Source organism: Thunnus albacares, chromosome 2, assembly GCF_914725855.1.
Source record: "Thunnus albacares chromosome 2, fThuAlb1.1, whole genome shotgun sequence".
NCBI lineage: Eukaryota > Metazoa > Chordata > Actinopteri > Scombriformes > Scombridae > Thunnus > Thunnus albacares.
In genome coordinates, this window is record NC_058107.1 from 32,840,541 (window position 1) to 32,863,612 (window position 23,072).

Genomic DNA, 23,072 nt, shown 5'->3' on the forward strand with positions numbered 1-23,072 from the left:
ATAGCACCTTTCTAACCTTCAAACCACTCAAAGTGCTTTACTACATGCCAACATTCTCACACACACACACATACACACCTTCAGCAGCAGTTTGGGGTTCAGTATCTTGCTTCAACATGCAGACTGGAGGAGTCAGGAATAAAACCGCCGATCTTCCAATTGGTGAACGACCCGCTGTACCTCTGAGCCACAGCTGCCCCCCCTTGATGCTTTAAAAGGCCCTAAAAAAAAAAAGCTCCAGGTTTAGGAATCATTATCCTGCTGCATTACCCTGAGGGGTCTGTGTAGAAAAACATCCACCCAATAAACACCTTCAAAGCATGAATGTCGGCACTTTAATCTTAAAGTCTTTGTTTCATTTGAAATCTGAGCATAGAGGCAAAAAATGAAGATCTCGTGACTGCACGGTTGACTACGTTAGAGTGTAAATCTGATGCTTTTGCAAAAAGGCAGAGTTGGTTATCTGAGCAGATGTTGTAGGCTGTGGTTAACTAACTAAAAAGACATCGTCCCATACCTGGTGAAGTGATCATCTCACAGTTTATTTAGAAAAAGTAGCAGCTGTTTGCTATTTTTGCTGCAGGAGTTAAGAGCCCTACACTGCTGTACGGCAGCCAAAAGGTGCACAACCTCACCTGAATATCCTGTATAGATTTCACATTTAGCACATCAGCATCAGCCTGGATCCCGCCCCCCCCATCCCCAATCCCCAACCCGACGAGCTGCCTCACGCTGCTGACGCTCCCACCTGTCAAAACACGGGAGACGTTCCGAACGACTCTGTTGCTACTGAGTGTGCACAAGCCAGTGTATACACATGCAACTGCGTTACATGAGCACATACACTCTCACACTCTCTCCGTTGTCGCCTGGAGCAGTAAAAGAGGCCCCTCCGCTGGGGCAAGTCTTGGCAGATGTGCTGAGTGTTCTGGCTCTCGGCTGGTATTTTGGTTTTCAAGGCCTGTACTTAAAATGACTGAGATACTTCAGGGTTTGGGGCAACTTCCAATGCCTTGCTGACAGATTGCTTTGGAAAGAACATGAGACGGACACTTAATGGCTACTTTCCTCCCCGCCAAAGCTCTTGATCATGTCAGAGAACTTCAGTGGACCATTCAGGCGTTATCAGCTATTTGTAATGAACTGACCAGTCTTGTTAGAAGTGTTTGAGGAGTTTAATAAAGAGAATTTCAAACATGGATTTACTTCGGTTTAGTGCTTTCAAAAGTTTGCATCATAAATTTGGGAATGCTGTATTTTACATGGATGTAAATATGATGTTTCCAGGAAAGAACTAATTAATTTGCCACTAATTATAGGAAAAAGCACACGACTTCAGACAGACTTTAATCGAGACACTTCTAGTTAATTAAGTCCAGTTAATTGCTGGTGTAACCTAGTTTTTAGTCAGTGCACAGCAGCTCAGCTGAACATGCAAAGATTTGAAATTGAGCCACAGAAAACGTACAATTCAACATATTTTTATATTTAATTGTATTTAAGTGAAGCCTTTTTCCAACAAAATATCTCTTGAAATCAACAACTGCTTATTAACTCACTAAAATGAAACTCAGATAACAATCTCAGAACTTTCTATTTTCACAGTATTTCCCCGTTCTTTCTGTGGAACCTCATAGGAAATTACAGACTTATAAAATTAAGAGTTCCTGTAAAATACCTGGAAATATTCACACTCTCTGTACCTACTGGCGGTCCCGGACCGGAGGTTTAGCCCGTTCATCCAGAGGCAGGATCGTTTAAAACTTGTCATTCTGCCACTTTCAGTAAAACGGGAGTCAAACAGAGGCGTTCTTGTTCGGTGTCGTTCTGCTGCGCTGTCCCACACGGCCACAAGAACAATGCCTCCAACTGACTCATCGGATTCTGAGAAAAAAGATCTTATAGAAAATATTTTTTCATTCAGTCTCAACCAAGAATCTTTTATTATTTGACCGATTTTTAAAACCAGCCAGGCCGCACTTTATCACGCCACTAAGACCACCAGAAATCTTGGAATGTCATTTCCCCCAAGTTTCAGTAAGTCATCACATTTATATGACATACTAGTTTTGTCATTTTCATGGTTTTATGGTAAAAAAAAACATGAGAGACAATATTTTCAAATTCTTAAAGGGACTAATTTATTGACAACAGAGTTTAAGAAGGACATTTATAACTGGAAATGTCACAAAAAGAACAACTTAACTTCATCATCCATAAACTCTCGATAAATATGACTTTTTTTTGCTGTGATGTCGACACCATGTGATCAGCTACAGCGATGTCTCTCATTTTAATTATCCTGTTGTGTTCACTTTCATCTGTTTAGGGCAGCCGTGCAGTCAGAGCACCCTGAAATCCATCATGAAGAAGAAAGATGGCCGACCTGACTCGAACGGTACCAAGAAGAACCTGCAGTTTGTCGGTGTGAACGGAGGGTGAGTCGGAAAACGTGTTCGCATGCCCTCCAGTTTGAACTTGTCAATGACTTATTGTACACTGCTAATAGAAACTAAGAAGTCTGACAGATGTTTCTGACAGATGTTTAGAGAGGTGTTTTTGTTGTGTTTTGGTGTTTCCCAGACCTTTTTGTTACCCTACGAACACCTTGAACCTTCAATTTACTCAACCTTTGTCACCCCCTTCTGGTCCAGGTACGAGACTACATCGAGTGACGACTCCAGCTCGGAGGACAGCAGCTCATCTGGGTCGGATGAAGAGGAGGAGGAGGAGGAGGAGGTGGAGGTGAAGGAGTACGGAGGAAAGGAGGGATACAAGAACGTGGAGGGAAAGAACACCGGGGAGGAGATCCAGCCTGAGGGAGCAGAGGATGTGGATAAGAAGGACGAAGAGGAAAGTTCAGAGAAGCAGGAGACGAGAGAGAGGTGAAAAAAATACTTTATTATTAAAAAAATCCAGAACCAGCTGAATGAATGTGTTTAATTTGAACAACAAACAGTTTCTGCTGAAGGTGCGTCAGTAGCATTTGACGTCAAGGTTGTTTGATTTTTGGTTATGGACAAATAACTACATAAGGATTTATGAAGAGCAGTACTGTTTGTCCTTAAAAATGAGTAAAAGACAAACCTTTAATAGAATAGAATAAAACTTTATTGTCCAACCAGAGCTGAAAATGAATCTTCAGTCTCCCCTCAGACACAGTAAATAGGTTAATAAATAATAATGATGAAATGATCATATAAATTATCAGACGCTACAGTGGTGAAACCCTTATTAAAGCAAATTATATGCAACAGGAGGGATAGAAGTAAATTACATGTTAAAATAATAACTTTGGGTTGTCTGGACTCTCTCTGCAGGTATGAGCTCAGTGAGAAGATGACGGCCGCGTGCAACGTTCTCAAAACTCACCTCGGTGACTCGAAAGCTGTGAGCAGTAAAGATCTGGTGAGAGTTTGTTCAATTTCTGCTCTTATCACACTGTACTGTGTGCTTTGTATTTTTGTTATTTACATCATGCTGCTTGAATCAGGAGAACACCAGGTCACAATATTCAGCTCATAGACATCTCATACAGTTTGACGTCTCACTGATATTTATGATTATTTCTTTAGTGAAAAGCTTTTATCACCAAACCATCTTTGTGTTTAGTTTAATCCTGTAGTCACGTGTAGTTACTGGTCGATGCAGGTGTTTTAATATTTTTATTGCAAACCAGCTCACAAGATTTTATATTTCTGTTCTGTGTTGTGTGAAATAACCCGACTTTCTCTGTTTCTTTTTCTCACATTTAAGAAGAAGTGTTTGTATAATCCGAGTATCTGCAGGTCTTGGAAAGTCTTAAAAAAGCCTTAAAAGGTTTTTTAAAAAGCAAACACTGTCACTACTGCTACATACAATAGCAAGGAAGCTAATTGTCACATAATGGACAACTGTCAGTTTTAGCAAAAACTTAAAATGAACTTAACTTAATCTTTTTTTTAATTAATTAATAATCCATCTAACTATTTTCTGCAGCTTGGTCCAGGTTGCACTAATCTAATTAATTATATATATATTATATAATAATATACATATATACTGCTGGGCAGCACTGAAAACTACGTAATATAATAATAAATCATTCTCTTCCATATCGTCTCTACTGGTTTCCATCATACTTTCCTACTTTGATCAGTATGATCATAAAACAAGTGTTACATTGTATTCTGTGTTGTTTTTCTTAAAGTCTTGAATTTAACTTTGTGGATCTGCAGAAACTCTGATAACAGTCAGATTTGATTTATGACACAATTCAGCAGCGTGCATTCCTGTCTGCCATGTTGTCTTTTTGATACCACTACTGGACACCAAGGTCTCAAATGTTCTTACTCACCACAAAGTTCCTTTTTAAAGATCAAATATTTAGTTTAAATCAGACTCAGCATTTCCTGATTTTGATTTTGCACATCTGCATCTCTGAGTTCAATCGCTAACGAGTCCCCGTCCCGCCTCCGCAGAGAGCCTGCATGAACACCATTCAGCACGAGTGGTTCCGCGTGTCCAGTCAGAAGGCGGCGTTGGCGGCCATGGTGGAGGACTACCTGGGGTCCTTCGGGGGCATCTCGCCGGCCGTACTGCGCCACATCGTCAACATGGCCGACGGCAACGGCAACACGGCGCTGCACTACAGCGTGTCGCACTCCAACTTCCAGGTGGTGAAGAAGCTGCTGGATGCAGGTGAGGGCAGCGGGATGAAAGACGGAAAACAAGTTGACATGAATTGAAAAACGAATTGTAAATTTTCCATTTCTCTGAACACTTTCTAAACCTCTCACCCCTTTTTGGCTCCAGATTGAAAGTTGACACAGGAAACAGGAATTAACAAAACAGTCTCGCCACTAAAAATATAAAAAGTTTACAAGTATTCCAATCTTTATGTGACCATAAAGCAAGGCTGAATGTTATGACTGACTTATTTCCTGTTCATTTTGATTCGAAGAAAGGACTTAAAAGGAGTCTCTGTCGTCCAGTGCTTTTAAAATGTCTCAAGGCTTTCCTAAATCATCAAAACACCCGAGATTATGTTAGTTTTGATTAAAACACAGCCAAGTTTTCATTTTAGTCCCGTAGCTGCTTCAACAGGCCACCAAAAACCGTTGTGTTCCTGATCTCCTCATCTAACATGCAGCCTGTTCTCCTCTCGCCAACTCCTTGTCATCCTTATTTTCCTCTTGAAGAGGTCGGGTTATGTAAGTGCACTGATTGCGTCTCTGCTGTATTTGGCTGCTCCTTCCTCACAAATCCACAGCGATCCGCGGCCAGTCGTTACAATTTTAGTCAAAACTGGCACCCCTTCCTCTCAAATCTGAAACATACAGACGTCATACACATGCTGCCAAAATTAGGCAACTTAGTGGTAAGTGTCCATAAATCTGCTAAGAAGTCATAGAAAAAAGACATTCCTTATAACTGAAGTCTTTCCTCCTAATCCTAATTTTAGCTACATTATTATATTTCCTCTTTACATTAACGATTAGCATTATGGGAAGTAAAAATAAGAAAAGAAAAACAACGGAATTGATTAAAATCCATTAATATCGGCTTGTTTGAGTTGGAAAACTGACAGTCTGATCTATTTATTCAGATACAGATGTTGTACAGATGTGTTGAAAACCTGCAGACGTACAGGCAAAAACTCAAATTGCATTTAAAGGAAATTGTCTTATAACGTTCATCAACATGCAAAATGATGAGTAATCCAATTTATACAGGAAAAAAAACAACAATATATAACACATCTGCCTCTCAGACAAGTAGTGACTCTGACTCTGATGCAGCGTGGGAATATCGGCCATGCTGCAGAAATGTATAGTTGAACTGCTAAACTGCAACAAAAAAAGACAAATTGGTAAAACTCAAGTCGGCAAGACTTCTGTCTTATAAATTGTTGAGGATTTGATGTCTGTAAAACATTCAGAACACAGAATTTTTGTATTTATTTCATCTTTATTTAACCAGCTTTGTTCCACTGAGATCAAAGATCTTTTTTTTTACAAGGGAGACCCGGCCAAGAATAGCAGCAACACGTTACAGCAATAAATTAACATAAAAAAGCACAATAAAACAATCAAATCAAACATTTGCACACTGACAAGCTGAACTCAGTAATGTCATCATAGCTTTAAAACGTTTGGAAGTTAAAGATCAGTCTGTAGATTGTTGTAGCTGCAGAAAATCTAAAATGTGTTTGTGTCAACTACACAACACAGAAACCAAACAGGAAGAGAAGATTTTATTTTTGTTTTGGCATGTGGATATCTTTCCACATCACATCCACTCCTCCTTCATACGTCCACGCAGCGACCTCTCTGAAGGCTCAATAGACTGTGATGAGGTCCCGGCCACTCGCTGCTCTAAAAGCCTTTTGTCTCGTCGGCCTTTTGTGTCCTTGTGCTGTGTGACAGCCTATCCACCCCCCTGTTCCCATTGTAGCCTTTGTCCTCCCGCCGTCCCAGTTCCTTACACCTCTCCTCCCCTCGCTGGCCGGGTGCAGCCACCCTCAACACTCGCCTCCCTTCCATCCGGGCTCCGATATCGTCGCCTCTTCGCGAGTCTAAAGGATGAGTCCTTCAGGGTTCAGACAATGCAGCCCCGTCACAGGACTCTGTGTAGTTTTGTCAGGGAGGAGATGTGATTGACTGAAGCATCATAGGCCCGACACAAGTCCTTGTACGTTATTGTGTCGTTGACTGACAGCCGGCGACAAGTCAATCACAGGCAGCGAGTCGGAGCGTACGAGGGTTTGATTCCCACCAAGACCACCCGCGCTGAAAAAGTATTCCCTCAGGCTCCTTCTGAAGTGCTTTACATATGGTGTGTGTGTGTGTGTGTGTTGCAGATGTGTGTAACGTGAACCAGCAGAACAAGGCGGGATACACACCCATCATGCTCGCAGCGCTGGCGGCCGTGGAGACGCCCAAGGACATGCGCATTGTGGAGGAGCTCTTCAGCAAGGGCGACGTCAACGCCCGGGCCAGTCAGGTCAGTGGCTGGGGTGTCAGAGGCCAAAGGTCAAAAAGGCAGCGGCAGGGCAACCAACCAGAAATCACACATGGTTTAGGTTTCAATGAGCAGGGACGTGATGATGAGTCGAGAACATCTGGTTAGATTTTAAGCAGAATAAAGAAAACAGTTTTATTTAACACATTTGACTCTAACATAAAAATGTTATTAAAAGGGTCTTTTTATGATTCATTCAGAAATATGCAAAACTACATTATGCACAAGAGAGTCCCGTGAAATCCTGACTGCAAAATGATTCATTAGAAAGTTTACATGTATACCTTTAAAGCCATTTAGAAAATTTGTACTGTGGCTCCACCTAGTGGTGAAGGAATGTAACTACTTGGATTTTTGAACGTTACAGTTACAGCTCTCATTGATGAGCTCAGTTGCTTCCTGATATTTAGGAGAAAGTTTTGTATTTCTGATCGTGGAGTTTCAAAGAGTAAATCTGTGGCTTTTCAATCAGTGTGTATGTGAAACAATACTTACTGCTAGAACAATCATTTGTGATTCAGAAAGGAAAAAATAATGTATGATTTATGGTTGCAGTAAATGAACATTTTTATTATCAAGTATCTATTGATTATTTATCACAACATCCCAATGCCCAGGTTGATATCTTAAAATTACTTCCTACAGTATGTTCAACCAACAGGGCTGAAGATGGAAAATTATAAATCAGCAAACTTAATATATTTGTGTTTTGTTAGTTATAGTTCTTAATCATCAATCATCATTAACTCATCAAGCAGTTGGTTCATTGTTTGTATCAATATGTTTGCTATAAAGTTTATTCTCAGCGCTGCTTTAACCTAAGTTCTTGATGTAATTTATAATATAAACAGATATAATAAGAACAGGCAGCAAGTTTTGAATGTCAAACAGAAAGATTGATTATGGTCTTTCATTAAAGATAAATAAATATTTATTGTCTCAAAGGGGAAATTAGTTTCCGCAGTAAATTATCTGTTGTAATAGTTTATAGTTTGTTTGACCTGCTCGTTCAAAATTTAACACACATCTCAGGAGAAGCTGCCTCTAAAGTTTAAAGATAGTATTTGTTTGTCTAATCTAATCCTAATGTTAACCCATCAAATAATTAACTCCAAACAAACCACATGAAGTAATCGTTTCTGTCGTCCCTGCGCTGCGTCAGGCTGGTCAGACGGGGCTGATGCTGGCGGTCAGTCACGGCAGGATGGACATGGTTCGGGCCCTGCTGGCTTTCGGGGCCGACGTCAACATCCAGGACGACGAGGGATCGACGGCGCTGATGTGCGCCAGCGAACACGGCCACGTCGAGATCGTCAAACTGCTGCTGGCCCAACCCGGCTGCGACGCCACGCTCAGCGACAGCGTGAGTATAACGCATGAAGTAAACACGGCTGAGATGAGTAGCGAGAAAAATACTGCGTCGGTTTTACGATGTGATCGTTTTAAAAATCTGTTTTTGTGTCTCTCACTATAAAACAACATTCAATATAGAAAGTAGAGTCTGTGTAACTGTTTATAAGTCTAGAAAACAACTAGAAGAAGTCATAGATGATGATTTAAGCATAAATATTTTGCAGGTTTTTTGTACATGTGTTCATGTGTTATACATACTTTACATGTTGTACATATTTAACTGTAGTTGTGATATACATATAGACTAATTTACATGTTTCAGAGTATTTTTCAGATCATTACAAAGTCTTAAAACAAATTATTTCTGCAAATGTTAAAGCCTTAAATTGTTTTTTTGTTTTTTCATTCACTTTACAAGGGTTTGACATAGTTTGCTGCTAATTAAAAACTAAAATTTCATTCTTTAATTAACTCAAAATGAGGATTGTGATGGTCATATTTTTAATATAGTGGGTTTTTAATCTGGATAGTGAATGGTGACGGAGGATTTAATAGTAATAGTGAATATGGTTGTACAGCGAATCTGCTTTAATTGTTCCTAAATTTTAATTTCTAAGTTTTAAATTTAGTTAAACCCAGAATATACAAGAGAAATCTTTATACTTCTACTTAAATCTTAATAATTGCAGATACATTGTGGTAACATATTTAGAATTTTGGGAGGATTTTTTTGGCAATCTGTGTATTTTTGTTTTGATTTCTTTTCTATTTGTCTTTTAATCCTTGTCTCGTTCCTTCCTTCCTTCCTTCCTTCAGGATGAGAGTAATGCTCTGTCCATAGCTCTGGAAGCAGGACACAAGGACATTGCAGTTCTGCTTTATGCACACGTCAACTTCTCCAAAGCCCAGTCACCGGTACGTCCTCGTTATTTTCCTACATTTAAACGACCCTGTGCTCCTAGTTTCATGTTTATTTACACGTTGACTGCCAAATGATCCATCCTCACCCGCTGTTTGTGTGCGTCTGTATCGTAGGGGACCCCTCGACTCGGCAGAAAGACGTCACCGAGTCCCACTCGGAGGGGCATGTTTGATTAGAGGCCCCACCCCCCCCCGCCTCTGCCCACAAACCCTGCGCTGCTATTGGTTCACGCTGAGCGATGCCTTACCCACAGCTGGATGAGGGACTTCATCCCAGGCACCAACTAACCAACCAACCAATGAGATTTCTGGATGTTTTTTTTTTTTTTTTTTTTTAATGCACACTTGCCTCCATGACAAGCCCAAAGTGCCCTTTGAATATGAATGTAACCAGCTGGTGCCTCCAGTCCCTTCACATTCAAATATCTCAAGCCGTCAGCAAACCACCGGAGTTCAGACCAACATGCACACTTATCAACTAATAAATGCCATTTTTCCTTGTTTTCTTTTAAGTTTTTCTCTTTTTTTTTTGCAATTTGACAACCTTTTTTTTTATTTCTAAAGCTCAATGTTGATCATTCAAGAGCACCAAAACACCTTCATATGTGATTTTTTTTTTTTTTTTTCGAGCGTAATACGCATCAGAGTAGACGGATGAATAATTATTCACCCACTTGTTAGAGGAAATATTTCCTGTATATATTGTTCGCCTCAAACATCCCGGTCTCACACATACGTGCACCCAGCTCTACAGTACATGTACAACTCATGTGGACGAATGCATCAATGAATAAACGTGACCTAGACTGGAGAAATTGTACTTTTATACAAATCCTTTGTATCTATTTAAAAAGAAGAATCACAGTATTTTGAATATTTCCTATTACTACTTAACAATCCATGAAGTTATATATTTATCAAAGTATAGTTTTTAATGCAGATATTTGTATTTCATTGTACATACAGTGGTCGTTAGAGTCTAGTTATTCTCTTTTTTTTTTGTCTTGTGTCCAGTTTCTTTCTGTCTCCAATGTGTAATATAAACTGTCTGTCCTCTAGTAAGCATCAAGGTACTGACTTTCATCTTCAAATGAGAATTGAAGTGCCTGAGACTTTGCCATATTACAATAAACATCAATTAAAGAATATAAATCAGGGTGTCTTGTCTTCATTATAGAGGCATATTCAAATCTAAACAGACCTCACATGAAGCATCGTGGCCTCGAAGCACATTGAACTGAATTTAAATTTGGTCGGCAGGACAGTGTTTCTGCAGTTTTAGGTGTTTTATGTGACCTTCTTATCTGTGCTGTGACTGATTTTTCCTATATCTGCTCATCAAAGAAGGTTTAATTACATTGTTTCACTCCAAAATATGTTTTTTTCTAAAGGGCCAAATGTTAAAGTCCATCATTTAAAAAGAATCTACAGTCATGCTAGCAGCTCTGTGAGGCTCAACTATAGCATTTAGCTCAAAGTGCTACTGTGCTTACGTTAGCATGCTAACATACTGATGCTTGAGGTTAGGCAGGTGTAATGTTTACCATCTTATTTTAGCATATTAGCATGCTAATAAACCAAAATATTGTACAAATTAAGGTTTGACTTGAAGCTAGATGAAGGGTAAGAGGATCATAACAGTTTCAGTTCATCCTTCGATCTTCAATAGATGTTCAAACATTTCACTCATAATGACAAATTTAAACCTGATGATGGCGCAAGAGCAAAAGTCAAGGGATCTCCCTGTCTATAGAAAATTAGTGCTATTCTATAGTAGATGTTGGATTAAGTGAAAGCTTTGACCTGCTGGTGACACTAGAGGAAACATCACAGGATCAATAAAGTTATTGGTTTTCATCCTCTGGGGAACATGTTTAGATATTTCACGCTGGACCATAGTCTTGGACAGACCGACCGACAGGCCTGAATGGAAAAAAATAACACAAATGATACATTTGTAACTCAATTTGTGGTCAAAAAAAACTAATAAAAAAAGACTTTTTAAAATGTCTTTTAAGTCAATGTGTAAAACATCAAATGAAGGAGGAGAGAGTCAAACATTCATTTCTCTGCAGTCTTTTTATTCATACGTCTACAAATCAATGTTTTGGCACATGTTGCCTTCATGATTGAGATCTGATCTGAGACGACTCATCATTTCAGAGCAAAGCTTCAAAATTCACCCACTTTGGCTGCATTCAGACAGGAAGCAAATTAACTGTGTCGGCTGCTCATCACATTAATATCGTACATGTGTATGTACAGTATTTATGTGGAAATGTGAGGGAATCGTGATTGTTGAACCAAAAATAAACTAAAACTATAAATGAATTTCGCTTTAAAAGTGACAGAAGCAGATTTGGAAACTTTTTGTGATAAGATTAAGTGTCCACTATCATACTCCTGATAACGGTGACATCTCAAAGTGAGACGATGTAACTTTTGAATGAGGAAATAACACATTCATTCAAATTATCAATGAAAAGTTGGATTCATAAGAGATGACAGGAACACTTGCTCAATTCGACACACTGCAACATCCTCACTTGGTCTGGTATGAACAGTAGCTTATGTTAATGTTATCAAACTTTACATGGATATGCTGTATAACTCCTCTCTACTTGTCACTACTTTATCCCATGTTTGTCACTTGTGGCCATAAAGTTACACAATCTCACTTCAACAAAGACATTTTCAAATCAACAGATTAGATCCTCCTATTTGAAACATGAATGTTTTTCTCCGACATGATTAGGAAATTAGTTTTGTCACTGTGATTTGAGTTTGGTGAAAGAGTTTCTGGAAGTCAAGAATCTCACAGCTGAGTCAGTCTGAGTCAGGTGAACGGAGCTGGCCGTCTTCTGATTGGAGGGTTTCCTGAGTGATGGAGAGAGCGACAGCTGTGATATACAACATGAACACACCTGAAAAGTTGCTTTGATAATATTAATATATAGTTATCTTATAGTTTAATTACAAAACAATGAAAGTGACATTATTGCAAAATGAGTTAAACTGATTTTGTTATTTTTCAGTCCAAACTGGATCCTCTATAAATGTATATATTGTAAATGATGAGTTTTAAATGATAATTATTTCTACAAAACACACAGTTTTATAAACTAATCCTTAATTGAACAGCATTATTGGCTGAATTTTGAGATCCTGACAAACCTGTACAGAGGCAGGTGGGTGCTGCTGGATCCAGCTCCTGTTCTGGTGAGTATGTGTTTGTGTTTCAGTGCGGGACGGGGAACAAGGCCCAGATCGCCCGGCCTGTAGCGGGCCAGCTGGAACTGGAACCTCAAAGCTGGATTCAGGGTTCCTGCTCTGTGACACAAGAAACAGGCTCCAAGTAGTACTCAGTCTGGTACTGAAGGAACTTTTACTATGTCTGCAAAAATTCAATTCTTTCAATTTTGCCCAAGAACATAACTGTAATGTTAAAATCAATAATAAGCTGCACTTACAACAACTGGAAATATTTGTCTCGGATATAATTGGGGGTCCCCTAAATTAAACATATTTAAATATGCCAACAAGCACATAAAAATCTCTCAATTGTAATATTGATGCATAATATAGTATCACAATGTGGTGCACAATGCAAATGGAGGAGCCACTCACAGTTGTATGCACATCAACACACATGAGTCACACAAAAACAGATATCATCCAGTTAGAGAGTGACTGATTCTACCGGGCTGCTGCAGGGTCAGAGGTCTGCAGCTCAGTCACTTACTCGTTCTCAGCGGTGGAGCCGGTGAGGGACGAGTCATTTCCCAGCGGGCCGGGTCTGTCCAGGACCAGCAGGAGCTTCTTCATCAGCTGCTTCCACTGGACGACAGAGTCCATCTCTGAGTCCTGCTCTGTTTGCACTTCCTGCAAGAGACGACATGAAAGCCGAAGTCATCGATATATTTTACTGAGGCTCAAACAACCTAATTGGAAGTTTTTCTGATTCTGATAATAATAAATGGTAAATTGATTTAATTGTTCAGTAGATTATGAGCCTACATAATTGTGGTGTAAACCTTACGCTCTGCCACGCTCTAATTACCTTTGGAGAAATTAAAAATGTCTTTATGATGCACTGTCATAAGGTTGCTCTCTGTAATATATATATATATTGATATATATATCAATCAGCAAGATCAGCAAAATGATTTCAATTTCAATTCACATTGAACTTCAAAAAAAACATGTAAATGATAATTTTTTATGTGTCTTATATGAGGCCATGATGCCTCTGCCTGTTCTGTGTTATATTGGTTTGATGATTACTTGCAGAAGCATTAATGAGCTTATCAGTTCAGCTGCTCTGGATGAGACGGATCATGATGTGTAGAATTAATCGGCATGATCACGTCACAGCACTTAGAACGGATATGTTGAACAGACGTTAGTGAAGGTACAGTAGTGAATTAGTGAAGTTATTTTCATTCATGACTGCAGAAGGTCAGCTGGGTTTTAATTTTGCTTACTTAACCCTCCTGTTGTCTTCCCGCCAACTTTTGTCCTCCAGGGTCAATTTTGACTCGGGAGGACAAAAGTCCACAGATGTTATAAATTTTAATAAAACACCTAAAATTCAATGAAAGTAGTGTTACTTTCACTTGCAATGTGTGTGGTTTGGAGCCATCCATGTGATTTTCAGGCAATTAGATGAAAGAAATCCATATTTCTGATATAAAAACATTTGAAAACGGGTCAAATTTGACCCCGAAGACAACAGGAGGGTTAACAGGTCAGCAAGGCTAATTAGCTATACTGTTGGTAAAAATGTTTAACCTGCCCATTTTTACATTACAGCTGAACTAACGATGTCTAAAAGCAGATGTTTGTGTATTAGTTTAAAAGAATTTCAACTTGGTTTTTTGACAAATAAATAAAGATGTGTATTGATTTGCTGACTGGTGTGTTTTACTGTCCTAATGTGGATTTTTACTTTTAGAGCTGACACCTCTTCTGTTGTTGCTGAAGTCTCCTTTTGTTAAACTGTTTGTTTGTCTCCTACAAATTATAATTATTTTGCACCACACTTTGGCTAATTTGTCTTAAATAAGTTAAAATGAACATGAACCAGTAGTTTGTGATGTTCTTCATGTGAGGTGGCTTGAGGGGGGGTTAAGGTCAGGACTGTTATTTTACCATCAGGGCTTGTCTGAGAGTGACGGCAGCTTCCTGCATGACGCTCTTCATCCTGCTCCTCCTCCTCCTCTCGTCCTGCAGCTCCGCCTCCAGCCAACTCACCTCAGCTCTGTTTTTACTGCACTGCTCAGACGCTGAGGTGTGGTCCCGTCTGAAAACAGAAGAGTGACAGTGACACCAGTGTTAACCTGTGGGGGTATAGCTCAGTGGTAGAGCATTTGACTGCAGATCAAGAGGTCTCCGGTTCAAATCCGGATGCCCCCTGACTCAGCTTTATGCATCACTTCCCATAAACGAGGCCTCCACTGCATCTGGTATACTTTCAGTATCCTCTGTGAGGCCTGTTGGTGCAGTCTGTACTGCCGAGTTCAAACCTTTCATTCTGTTACGTTGTCCAATTAAAATGATGGTTCATGTCATGGAAACTCAGTTTGATGTTATCTCTCTGCTGTTTGTCTTCTTTTACAGATTGTAGTTTATTGTTTAGGTGAAAAACTGATTGTAAAAACCTACAAAATGTCACTGAAACTGTTCACAACCATGTTCACATGAGTTATTCATAACACATAATGTTGCTTGATATAATGTTTCCTAAATCAACATCATGGGTTTTTTTCATTTACATTTGTTCTATTTTTATCTTTTTCTTTCTTCTCTTTTAAAATATTTTTTTCTTAATCAAAACTTACTTTCTCTATTAAGCTTTTTTGATACTTTCTTCTTTATGCTTCTTTATGGCTAATGTATGTTTTTGTCAGTAGTTATTGGTGTTACTGGTGACTTAATTTAGTCTTTGTCTATTTTTATATATTCTTATCACTACTCTACCTTATTGTCCTTCTATCCGACTGCCTTCTTCAGTCTTTTACTTCTTCTACTCATAAAAATAATGAAGCAAATTCGTACGAGAAATGAATGAGTCTACTAGAAGTAACAGTCTGAAGGCATAAAAATGTGGATAGACCTTTTTTTCTTTTAGAAACCCCAGATTTGAGAAAATTGTATTATTAGTGTGAATTAGTGTGTAAAGCACATTGAGGTTTTCTTGCTCATTGCTCTTAACATTAGTAAAATATGAGTAGAGTCAGTGTTGTGGACAGTAGAGAAGAATGAACTTTGACCTGAGAGCCTTCAGCTCTGCCAGGACTCCTTTGTGTTCGGTCTGAAGCTGCTCGAGTTCCTGCCTGCTGTTGTTTAGCTTCACCTGCAGCTGCTGACACTTCTCTGTCAGCTGCTCCACCACCTGACGGAGGGAAGACGTCCAATCAGAAAACAAGGACGAAGAAAAACATGACATATTTATTTGATGATTGATGAAAGTAATAATGATTGACAAACTGTTGTACCGTTCATCTCTTAACAGAAGGAAGTCTTCCTCTCACCTTCTTACGGATGCAGCTCTCGCGGGAAATCCCGCTGAGTGTTTGCTCCAGGATGTCCACGTCCACGCTGAGCTGACTCTTCTTGCCCCGCAGCGCTGTGTTCTCCTCCACCAGGATCTGGGCCTGCTCAGACAGCTGGCTGAATCGGGCTTTCACCTCTTTGTTCTCCTGAACAGCCAACCTGGTTGTCTCCGGAACCTTCTGGTCCACCAGCTGCTGCACCTCTGCTGCCATGGCCGCCACGTGGCTCTCCATCTCCTTCTCCAACCTTTTGTCCGGGAACAGGAGAAGGGAAAGAGGGAGATGTGAACGTAAAGGATATTTCAGATTATGATCTGGGCACACGTGACTTCAATTCCACTTCAATTCAAATGACTGAAATGTTATCCTTTTCTACAGCTTTCTGCTATTCATATACAGCTACATCTGTCAGTAAATCCATAACAGTCCATCCAAGACTCAACCTCTTCTTTTCCAGCAGTGCTTTCATCTCCAAGCTGTGGAAGGCAGCTTTGTGCTCCTCCTCCTGACTGGACAACTGTTTCTCCAGAGACTCCATGTTGGACATCAGCTGCTCCTTCTGCTTCTGAAAGTCCTCCAGATTAGCCAGCCTCGCCGCTGGGAGGAGGAATGAGAAGAGAGGATAAAGCATATTACACGTATAATCCAGTTTTTGATTACATTTACATCTATGTTTTGTCATTTGGCAGAGCGACTTACAAGCAAGGCAAGACAATCAAACTTTAGCACAGTGACTCCGAAAGAACTGTGGTAAAAATTCTCAAGTAGCTGAGAGTAATGAAAAAAAAGCACCAGACAGAAAGACATTTAATGCTTTCTGCATTGAATTGCTTTGTTCACTGAGGCTTTACTTAACCAGTGGGTTTGTTTGTAAAATTCAACACAGGGTTTGCTAATCTGCTCAGTCAGCCATCTTGTTTGTTTTCATGGTGAGTGAATTTACTGTAGTCGCAACGTGTTGATGTTAAAGCTGCAGTGAAATGGAGAAAAACCTTCTTATGTTGTTATCTTGTGTTCTTAGAGTCGTATAAATTCAGGAACTAGAGTTAACTGGCTAGAAATACATGGTTCTCATAGTTCTTTATTTAAATAGTCAGTGTGCAAAACCACTGTTTACATTTCACGTGTGCAGTACAGGCTTACCAATTTGACTACTGCTGTGTGATATCTGCATTATAGTTAAAATCAAGTCCCTTCCAACATTAAGTCTCTATTTCAAGAAGGAAAACATCAAACCACAAAAGATATAGATAAGAAGTTACCATCCTTAAACCAACGCTACAGTAGGAGCTAAACTTGACCCTGACTTACTCACCCAATGTCATGTTCTCCTCTGTAAGTTCATCATTACGGTCTTGAAGCTCCTGCCTCTGCTGACTGTGCTGCAGCTGCAGGGCGTCTCTGTCCTTCTCTGCAGCCTGCCGATGACTCTCCAGGCGCTCTGACAGCTCGTCCACCTCGTCCTCTTTCTCCAGCAGGGAACGTTTCAGATACTGAGCAATGTCCTTCTTCTCCTTCTCCAGCGCACTGTACTGAGAATTTAAGTCCTTCCTCTGCTTCTCCAGTTCATCACATTTCAGCTGATATCTAAAAAACAAGGTGGGACATATATCTAGATGCAAAATGATGTATGTACAGACTTTGACTCTGGAAGGCTGTTTTCATTTTCATCTGCTGAAAGTGGAAAGTTTCTCTGTGTTCACTGAAAATCCAATTTTAAGGGTGGACCTACGAGCATTATTTGTGACACTGCAAATAGTTTGGAGCCAATCCTGGTCCAATATTCAGCTTACGCAACTGTTAAGTAGAAACTTGAAGCCTCTAGTGCACAAACATTGAGAATGGACTTGACAGTGAAGTAGGGGACATCTTGTGTCCAGCAGTTAAATTTTGAAATGAAATGTATTTGCATATTCATATAATCTGCATTTTTTTTAATGAGGGAGAAAGAGTAGATGTCATTTTAAGGATTTTAATAAGATAATTGAACTTCTTTGTGGAAAAACCATCAGACACACATTATTATTCAAAGTAGAGTATTTTGTTTACATCTGGATGGGATCTTTAACTTATATACTGGTGTAGCCTAAATAAACTTGTCAGGAAGCTACAAATGTAAACATGACAAAGCTAATTGTCGACGAAAATGACGTAAATGCTGCGTGACGTCATTTTTCTTCTCTCACTAAGTTTAAAAAAACAAGACAAAGTTATCGTCTATTTACAAAGCACTTACTTGCATCTACATACTGTATGTTATCACATTTGCATCTTTCTGCGTTTAAAGGCACTAGATTTTACGTATTCTCCTAAAAAGAGAAGCGTGTCTGTTGTGTAAAAAAAGCCCATAGTTACCTCTCCAACTGCTCGTTCAAATGTCGGATTTGAATCAAGTATAATTCCTTCTCTCTGTCGTCAGAACCGGTTTTATCTGTACGAGTCACTAGACTTTCCTTTTTCTTTGTTTTCTTGTCTTCATCTTGTTTCTCGCCGCTTTTCTTATCCTTCTTTTTGGGCATTGTGTCAGAGAAAGTCAGCTAAAATTTATGCCGAGACCCAGCAGAGAAACTAAACTACGTCGTTGCTAGGCAATGCTGCCTTCAGGGACTCCTCGAAAAGTTCTCCCCGGAGAGTCCGGAGTACAGCGGGATAAAATGTGATATGTGATAATGTGATCATGAGAATCGGACACGAACGCTAATCGATTTTTTTCAACAAATATACTGTAGGATTACGCAAATTAATGTTGTGGTGATTCATTGGTGTTTTTGGAGTGGTTAGTATGCTACGGTTGTTTTAATGTTACGAAATGTGGCACCTTCAAACTAGAGTAGTTAAAAAAACGTGGACAGTGAAACTTTTTTAAAGGACCGATGTGAGGTTGCAGATTGCAACCAGCTCAGTGTTTTAAGTTCATGAAAGTTTATTTGTATATAAAGTTTATTGTAACATTTTGGTCTCCTTAAAAAGTCTTGTTCAGCATTTGGTTGTACTAAAAGACCCTCTAAAGAGTCGGATTTTCAGTTTTTTCCAGTGCGTATATTATGTTTTAATGGTTTTATGCCTGTTAACCATAGACTGTAAATGCACCATGCTATCCAAGCTAGCCGCCAGCAGATAGACGAAGAATTTGAATATCCTGAATCTCAACTTGTTTTTTTGTTTTTTACTTCTTAAGCCTTACATCTGTCACTGACAGACAATTATAAGTGACAGTAAAAAGCAAACCACTTTTTCTCTGTCTATTATTTATCATTAGAAATAGAGTTTACAGAGTATAACTATTAGATACCATGAAATTGATCCACGTGGGGCCTCTAACATACCCAATGTTATAACCATTATAACCTGTGGCCATCTGATGATTTCCAGCTCAGTGGCTCCCTCGACTGCTGTGAACCAGTACTGCAGGAGAGAAATGCCTTTATACGTTTTCCATGACAAGGTTGAGTGCAACAAATTCCTTCATAATACGTTGTCCTTGCAAAGAAAAATTAAATTGAAACATTAAATTTTATGTGATATTTCCTTATTTTCCCTCATGTCATTAATGTCAGCAGCTATTGCCGAGAGAAGAAACCCATGTTTTCATTTTATACTGTTCCTCAGAGAGGAGCCATACTAACAGAAAGGTTAAATGTGTTAAATCACACACTTTATTGCTGCTTTGTAATCTATCATTATCACCATGTGCTATAGAGGCAATTAAACTCAGTGTTATTGTAACCCTGCCAACACTTACCTTACAGCACCAGGACCCAATGAAGCGTAGCAGTTATTTGTCTGAACCGGGTGATTCAACGCCGTGCTTTTTAATTGGTAACTTTTCACCCCCCCAACATTTGACCGCAGGGATTTTTAATTGGGTGCCTATGTGTTTCACCTCAATTCACTCCCTGCCTATAAATCCACTCGGCTGACTGATTGACCAGTGTTGAGGTTAATTCAGTTTTAGCTGCAGTCAAGCCTGGTAATTTAATATGAGTGGATTAATTCACCAGGTGGACCAGCACTTCCCTTGTGAAAAAAAAAGAGTTACAGTAAATGTATTTTAGTAGGACGCTACTCAGATATGACAGTAAATGAACAAGTGACCCAGTGGGAATGTTGTAGTAATGCCATTGGCTATTATAAAATGACAAGTCTAATTCAGTTGTGGTTCACTCAGACAAAGCAAAATGAAAGACTAGTAATTTGTTTCCCACATAAATGTTTGAAAGTGATCTCAGCACACACACACACACACACACACACACACACACACACACACAGTTTTTTTCAGTTTTGGTGTTATCAGGATAAAGTTAAATTTGACTTTGTAAACTGAAATGTGATCAAGCTGCACAGAAAACCCCAGTGGGATCTCTAAAGTTTTACAGGTACATCATGAACAACCTATCAAGCCTCATTGGGACTCAACTTAGATCCACTAAACACCCAAAGAAGTGACAACAGGACACAACTGATCTGATCTGTCTTTATCAATCAATATTGATCTGTCTTTATTAATGTGCCACACTCCAACACTTTGTGAAGTCTTCAGTAAGCCTGTATTAATACCGTAGCTCATTCTTTTGATACTACAGATACTACAGATACTACAGACACTACAGACACTACAGATACTACAGATACTACAGACACTACAGACACTACAGATACTACAGATACTACAGACACTACAGACATTACAGATACTACAGATACTACAGATACTATAGACACTACAGATACTACAGATACTACAGATACTATAGACACTACAGATACTACAGATACTATAGACACTACAGATACCACAGACACTACAGATACTACAGATACTACAGATACCACAGATACTATAGACACTACAGATACTACAGATCCTACAGATACTATAGACACTACAGATACTACAGATACTACAGATACTATAGACACTACAGATACCACAGACACTACAGATACTACAGATACTACAGATACCACAGATACTATAGACACTACAGATACTACAGATACTACAGATACTACAGATACTATAGACACTACAGATACTACAGATACTACAGATACTACAGATACTATAGACACTACAGATACTACAGATACTACAGATACCACAGATACTATAGACACTACAGATACTACAGACACTACAGACACTACAGATACTACAGATACTACAGACACTACAGACATTACAGATACTACAGATACTATAGACACTACAGATACTACAGATACTACAGATACTATAGACACTACAGATATTACAGATACTACAGATACTACAGACACTACAGATACTACAGATACTACAGATACTTAAAAAAAAACCTTAAAACCTTCCTGTAACTCATGATATCTATGCAGAACAAAATACAGGCGTTCACCACATTTAGTTATTTCAATTTATTATAGTTTGCATGAAATTCAGTTTTACACAACTAAATAAGGTGAATGAAACATGCTTTTCCATAAACTCAGTGGCAGAAAGTAACTTGTGTATTGTGCTGTAACATTGTATAATGAGTCTCCTCTGTGTTGGGAGAGTGAAGCTGTGAAGAGTGAGGAATTTATTAAATTATCAATCACATCCATGTGATACATCCATGGACAATCCTGCACCTTAAGGTTTACAATATCCATCTGACTTGTACTATTGTACAGTGTATTACAGTATATTAGTTTAATTTCACAGTGTATATTTAACACATACTCTAGTCTAGTTGTGGTTCTATCTCTCTATTCTATTTATTATTTTATTCTATTTATATTTGAGTTAGTCTATTTAGTTATTGTGAAATTTTACAACTGTATCATGAAAATTGTGTTTACATGTTTATATATCAGCAATAATAATACAATAACATAATAATTTAACATTTTTAGGGCCGTTCTACATAATGAGTACTTTAAGTACATTTTGCTGATATCTTGATTTTATTAGCTATTTAATTATTAAGTTTTGGTAGCCTAGCCTGGGTAAATTATATGAATGCTTCTTCCACCACTACACAAACCCAGACTTTTTAGAAGCATGTGATATGTAGGTACAGTCACACATGAACGTTTCTTGCACAAAGTAGTGAGAAATGGGATAGTATTTAGGCTCATAAGTTAATCAAATTGCATTAGGGATCTGTGGGCTATGCTTTATTTAAAGGATACATTCACAATTTTTCAAGTAAGGTGTCCATATGAACAGTGAAGGAGGTTTTACTCACTAATCATTCCTCCTGTTCATACTGGCTATTAAAAGATCCCCTTCAAATGTGCTTTCAATGTAAGTGATGGGGGGCCAAAAGCACCAGATTTCCTCTTTGTGTTTCCTCAGACAGTGTTTACCTGTTGAGCTGTGGTGGAAGTATAGTTACTATCTACTGTCAGAGATAGAAAGCAGAGACAGATCCTAACCAAGTACATGCTCAGAGACCATAAATAGGCGATCGAAAAAGGATGACACAAAAAATCATGGCAACCTAATGAAAAAACAATGTGTGGTCAGAGTTAGACAGGTGAGGTTGAGACAGAGATGCACTTCCTCCTACGATGTAAAACTTCAACAAAGAATAATAAGGAACATTTACTTTAACAAGTTCAACTCTGTAATTTCAGATTTCAAAGAGCTTAATGACCACTCAAAATTAAAAATACTCCTAGGAGAAGGAGACAGGGTGTATCATGCTGCCCACTATGTATCAACATGCCACAACCTCACACACACACACACACACACACACACACACATGTTCTCAGGTCACTTTTGGGGACATTACATAGACTTACATTAATTTCCTGGAGACTTGCCCTAACCCTAACCATAACCACTACATGCCTATCCTATCCATTATGCTAACCTTAACCACTGACCCAAGAATCCTCTTTTTACCAAATATGGACACTTTTGTCCCCAACTGGACAAGCTGTACAAGCACACACACAAATATGTGCATAGGATATACTATATATACATATATAATTAATATATATCAATCTTAATATAATTAATATCAATCTTAATGTTTTGTTAATGTTCATATTGTTATTATTTTGTACTGTCCAAATATTTGGACAACCTGTATTTTGATGCTTTGGCAACATGTTTTTGGCAACATTGCCAATAAAGCCCATTGAATTAAATTGAACTTTGGGACTTTGGCACTAAAAAGACTGCAAAATTGAAAGATATCTACTTGATTTGACTAACTTGGACAACTGAAGCTTCATATTAGCTTCAGTTAAACTTTTAAATAC

The 23,072-nt window shown here is 38.8% G+C and overlaps 2 protein-coding genes and 1 non-coding gene across 7 annotated transcripts in view; 2 read left to right on the top strand and 1 right to left on the bottom strand.

The window, feature by feature from the left end:
* kank1a (KN motif and ankyrin repeat domains 1a) overlaps nucleotides 1–10,428 on the top strand; it is a 68,794-nt gene extending 58,366 nt beyond the window's left edge. For all 5 annotated transcript variants that reach the window (XM_044331323.1, XM_044331332.1, XM_044331315.1 and 2 more), the window contains 8 exons: nucleotides 2,330–2,438; nucleotides 2,655–2,885; nucleotides 3,321–3,408; nucleotides 4,461–4,680; nucleotides 6,842–6,984; nucleotides 8,165–8,365; nucleotides 9,172–9,270; nucleotides 9,391–10,428. In XM_044331323.1, coding sequence (XP_044187258.1) covers nucleotides 2,330–2,438; nucleotides 2,655–2,885; nucleotides 3,321–3,408; nucleotides 4,461–4,680; nucleotides 6,842–6,984; nucleotides 8,165–8,365; nucleotides 9,172–9,270; nucleotides 9,391–9,453 — 1,154 coding nt within the window. In that variant the 3' untranslated portion in view covers nucleotides 9,454–10,428. The remainder of the gene's footprint in view (nucleotides 1–2,329; nucleotides 2,439–2,654; nucleotides 2,886–3,320; nucleotides 3,409–4,460; nucleotides 4,681–6,841; nucleotides 6,985–8,164; nucleotides 8,366–9,171; nucleotides 9,271–9,390) is intronic.
* A 908-nt stretch (nucleotides 10,429–11,336) lies between these two features.
* On the bottom strand, nucleotides 11,337–18,433 carry LOC122967049 (cilia- and flagella-associated protein 157-like). The gene is made up of 9 exons (XM_044331463.1): nucleotides 18,186–18,433; nucleotides 17,146–17,417; nucleotides 16,274–16,427; nucleotides 15,810–16,077; nucleotides 15,549–15,670; nucleotides 14,428–14,578; nucleotides 13,019–13,158; nucleotides 12,451–12,606; nucleotides 11,337–12,153 (listed from the first exon to the last, which is right to left on the bottom strand). Exons 1-9 carry the CDS (start codon nucleotides 18,347–18,349, stop codon nucleotides 12,045–12,047), a joined length of 1,536 nt encoding a protein of 511 aa, XP_044187398.1. The 5' UTR covers nucleotides 18,350–18,433; the 3' UTR covers nucleotides 11,337–12,044.
* trnac-gca lies at nucleotides 14,620–14,691 on the top strand. The gene has a single exon. It is a non-coding gene; the product is annotated as a tRNA-Cys (tRNA).
* Nucleotides 18,434–23,072: the final 4,639 nt, after the last annotated feature.